This window comes from Tupaia chinensis, unplaced genomic scaffold, assembly GCF_000334495.1.
Source record: "Tupaia chinensis unplaced genomic scaffold, TupChi_1.0 Scaffold000028_1, whole genome shotgun sequence".
NCBI classification, from domain to species: Eukaryota; Metazoa; Chordata; class Mammalia; order Scandentia; family Tupaiidae; genus Tupaia; species Tupaia belangeri.
In genome coordinates this window covers 4,366,613-4,368,844 of record NW_006159458.1, presented here as the reverse complement: position 1 = coordinate 4,368,844, position 2,232 = coordinate 4,366,613, and the positions used below count along the sequence as shown (strand labels likewise).

The window sequence follows — 2,232 nt, the reverse complement described above, 5'->3', positions numbered from 1 at the left end:
GAATGTGTTACCTACATGCCAGGAAACAGTGGCCACACCCTGTAACTTAAAAGGCGCTTCTACTTCAGTGTGTTTCTATACCTATTCTAAATCTCTACATATTAGGTGAAATCACAAAGCTAGAAAGGTAAGAATAATATTTTGTTTTTGAGGCTTGGTCTAGCCTAAGCCAGACAAATGGAAGCCCGGCCCTTACCTGCAGTTTCTTCAGCAAGGCTGCCTCTGTGTGGTTCCCCTGTTTGGCTTGCTTGGCTTTCCAATATTGCTTCTGGGCAGAATATCGGTTCATAGGGCACACCTTGAAAAGGCAGTCTAGGACAAACCAACAAACAGAAAACACTGTAACTAAGACTACCAGCACTTCTGAGATTTACCTTCTAGCTGAGTTTTAGAATCCCGGAATCCCTGAATATGAAGAACGTCTAAAGGTCATGTAATGTAGGCCATCCTCCAGTCAACTCCCAAATTTGCTTAACAATATTCTTGACAGACAATTATTTGGACTCAGTTAAAATAACCCCTTCATCATGAGTTAACTTTTTAAGGAATATAAAAAGCTCTCTCTCTTGTAATTTTATAAGAAAAGCAAATCAATACAATTATTATAAGGCATTTCTTAACTGTAACGTGGGGCCTGATCTTAGAAAGTGACCAGAATGAGATGAGTGGCTTTCACTGCCTTCTCTGACTTTGCAGAATGAATATCTGGTGTGTATCTTTGACAGCCAAAGTGATGCAAGCGAAACAAAAAAATCAAGCCACGATTATAGTTCTGACCCTAATATCAAGATAGGAAATGATATTGGAGCCAGGGAGCAGTGTGGTGTTAAGGCGCTGGACTCTCACATGGCCAACCACAGTTCAAGTCCCAGTCTTTCTCATGTGCATGTGTCCTGTAGCAAATAATAATAACAAATTAATTAAATTTAAAAAAATATTTTTTTAAAAAAGATAGGAAATCATAGTGAAATACTATAGTTAGTGGTATCTCCAAGTCTCTTGCTCATGACGAAAATGAAACTACTGGACAATTCTTCTATATGTTAAAGACTTTGGGTTTTTTTGGACTGCAATTTAGCCTAAAGGTCAATTCTAAAGACTTTTGGTGCTTTTGGACTGCAATTTAGCCTAAAGGTCAATTCCAAATATCCTATGATAAAAAGAACAGTAACATTAAAAATCTAAACATTATTTTCATTTTTCTCACAAAAAAACACATAAATTCAATATAACAAATTCAAGTTATTTTGGTTGATGTGTTAATATTCAGAATCATTCTCATTTTTTCAAATATTTAACATAAAAGTAAAATTCAGTTAACTCAAATATCCATTTTAACCACATTACTGACTATATTAAATACATGCTTATTCCATTATTCCCTTTACAATTAATTATAAAATCAATTATATGAAAACATACTTGATTTTCCCCCAAAGTCACTTTCTCATGGGTTTTACGGCATAAATGATCAACAAATATGGCTGTAATATTTTTAAAGAATTAAGAGAAACAAGAAATGACTGTTTTCTATACCTTGTAATTATAAACACAAATTTCATTGATGGCCCCTACCCCAGAGACACATGAGGCTATTTAAAAAACTAGTTCTAAATTTCTAATTTAAAAAAATACTGATACAGATGAGTCAATATTTCATAGGAAGCAGGAAACAGACATTTTTCAACTGCTAAAAGTGGACTGTATGACCATTACATGTACTGTGCAAGACAGGAGTCATCACATGGCACATATGTGTGAAAACCAAAGACCCACACCTGAAAAATGTTTTTATTTTTGGCAACATATCTAGACAGCCTAGACATTGTTTTCCATTGTCAGCAACTATGAAAAGAATTCTACAACTTTTGGAAAACACAAATATAAAACTTGCTTACAAATACTGCCAAGAGTTCTCCTAACCGAATGCAGCAGACAATCGTGACTCTGTTATTAGGCGAGTGACAAAACTCAACATCATGCAACAAAAATACAAATCCATGTTTAAGCAGAACAGAACCATATAATCTGAACTCTGTATTTCTGACTTTATTCATATATCAAAAGAAAAGGAAAAAATATGTGACTCTCCATTATAGATTTCTAACTAAGTTTATTAGGAAATGGCCCTTTGGCAGAGAAAATATTTTTGTACATTCTAGATCACAGCAGTCCTAATGAGTAGGACCTTTGTAGCTACCAAACTAGCTGTGTCATGGCTAAACACTCTTT

At 34.5% G+C, this 2,232-nt stretch overlaps 1 protein-coding gene across 1 annotated transcript in view; it reads right to left on the bottom strand.

Moving 5' to 3' along the window:
- The window catches only part of ITPR2 (inositol 1,4,5-trisphosphate receptor type 2), a gene marked incomplete in the record, with an annotated part of 493,922 nt that overhangs the window by 434,981 nt on the left and 56,709 nt on the right, over nt 1-2,232 (bottom strand). Inside the window, 1 exon segment of the mRNA XM_006140313.2 lies at nt 197-312. Within this exon segment, the coding sequence (XP_006140375.2) occupies nt 197-312 (116 nt within the window).